Source organism: Carlito syrichta, unplaced genomic scaffold (assembly GCF_000164805.1).
Source record: "Carlito syrichta isolate Samal-C Ts95f unplaced genomic scaffold, Tarsius_syrichta-2.0.1 Scaffold315337, whole genome shotgun sequence".
Taxonomy (NCBI): domain Eukaryota; kingdom Metazoa; phylum Chordata; class Mammalia; order Primates; family Tarsiidae; genus Carlito; species Carlito syrichta.
In genome coordinates this window covers 452,377-453,535 of record NW_007259433.1, presented here as the reverse complement: position 1 = coordinate 453,535, position 1,159 = coordinate 452,377, and the positions used below count along the sequence as shown (strand labels likewise).

Sequence of the window (1,159 nt, the reverse complement as noted above, 5' to 3'; positions counted from 1 at the left end):
GGTATGCATAAACAGACCCATATATTTCTCAGTAGTCTCTGAGCAATAGTTTATCACAGCATAGAACATCCATTCATATACATAAAGAAATGACATCAAACTAGATTAGACTGTTCTCAGGCTACTCCACTTAGCAAAGTAAGAAAGAAAGATTCATTCTGGTAGTCTCAAAAAAAAAAATGGTTAAGACAATAAAGATTTATCACGTAAAACAGAAACTTTTGAAAAGTTGAACTATAAGCATGTTTACTCTCTGGTGATGCCAGATAAATGTGTTTGTCAAGAAAGCTATTGTTACAAAAACAATAGGTTCTAAATAAAGATCACTGAGACAATTAACAACCAATTTCAGATTTTTGTCTTCATTCCAAGAGCCACCAAACCAATTTTCTTTAGACAGCCTGGGCGGGTTTGGGCCAAGATCTTGTCAATATGTAGTCTGCCAGTGATGTTGGTAAATAAGATAGAGGGATGAAGAAAAACTGAGCATCCCAGCCAACTGAATATCGAGTGCGGGGATGTACAGATGTCAGAGCATGCTCCATGCAGTCGGTGACCAGGTACAGGTTTGTGCTACACTTCGATAGCTGTTTTTTCATGTCATTGTAATCTGCACACAAAAAGAGAAATAGTGGTCACCAATCTTATTCCTTATATTTTTAAGATCCTGTTGCATGTAGTCACAGAAGTCTTTTTTTTTTTTTTTTGAGTTGGAGTCTCACTCCATGGCCCAGGCTGGAATGCCATGGCACACTCACCGCCATCCCAGCGTCAATCTGCTGGGCTCCAGTGAGCCTTCCGCCTCAGCCTTCCAAGTAGCTGGAACTACAGGCACGTGCTACCATGCTCGGCTACTTTTTGATTTATTGTAGAGATGAGGTCTCTCCAAGTGCCTGGGCTGGTCTCGAACCTGCGGGCTCTGACCATCCATTAGCCTCGGCCTCCTACAGTGCTGGGATTACAGACTGAGCCACCGAGCCCGTCCAAGAAGTCTTCCCACGATTAATTTCTATAAGGATTAGGACCATACAGACTGTGCTTCCCAATATGATAGTCACTAGCTACAGGTAGCTACTGAGTACTTAAAACATGGCTAATGTGCCGGGCTCGGTGGCTTAGCCTGTAATCCCGCGCCTTTGGGAGGCTGAGGTGAGTGGAT

At 43.0% G+C, this 1,159-nt stretch overlaps 1 protein-coding gene across 1 annotated transcript in view; it reads right to left on the bottom strand.

Moving 5' to 3' along the window:
• Window positions 1–280: 280 nt before the first annotated feature.
• Window positions 281–1,159, bottom strand: part of LOC103275152 (17-beta-hydroxysteroid dehydrogenase type 6-like) — a 20,571-nt gene continuing 19,692 nt past the window's right edge. The window contains exon 5 of the mRNA XM_008072569.1: window positions 281–610. Coding sequence (XP_008070760.1) covers window positions 393–610 — 218 coding nt within the window. The 3' untranslated portion in view covers window positions 281–392. The remainder of the gene's footprint in view (window positions 611–1,159) is intronic.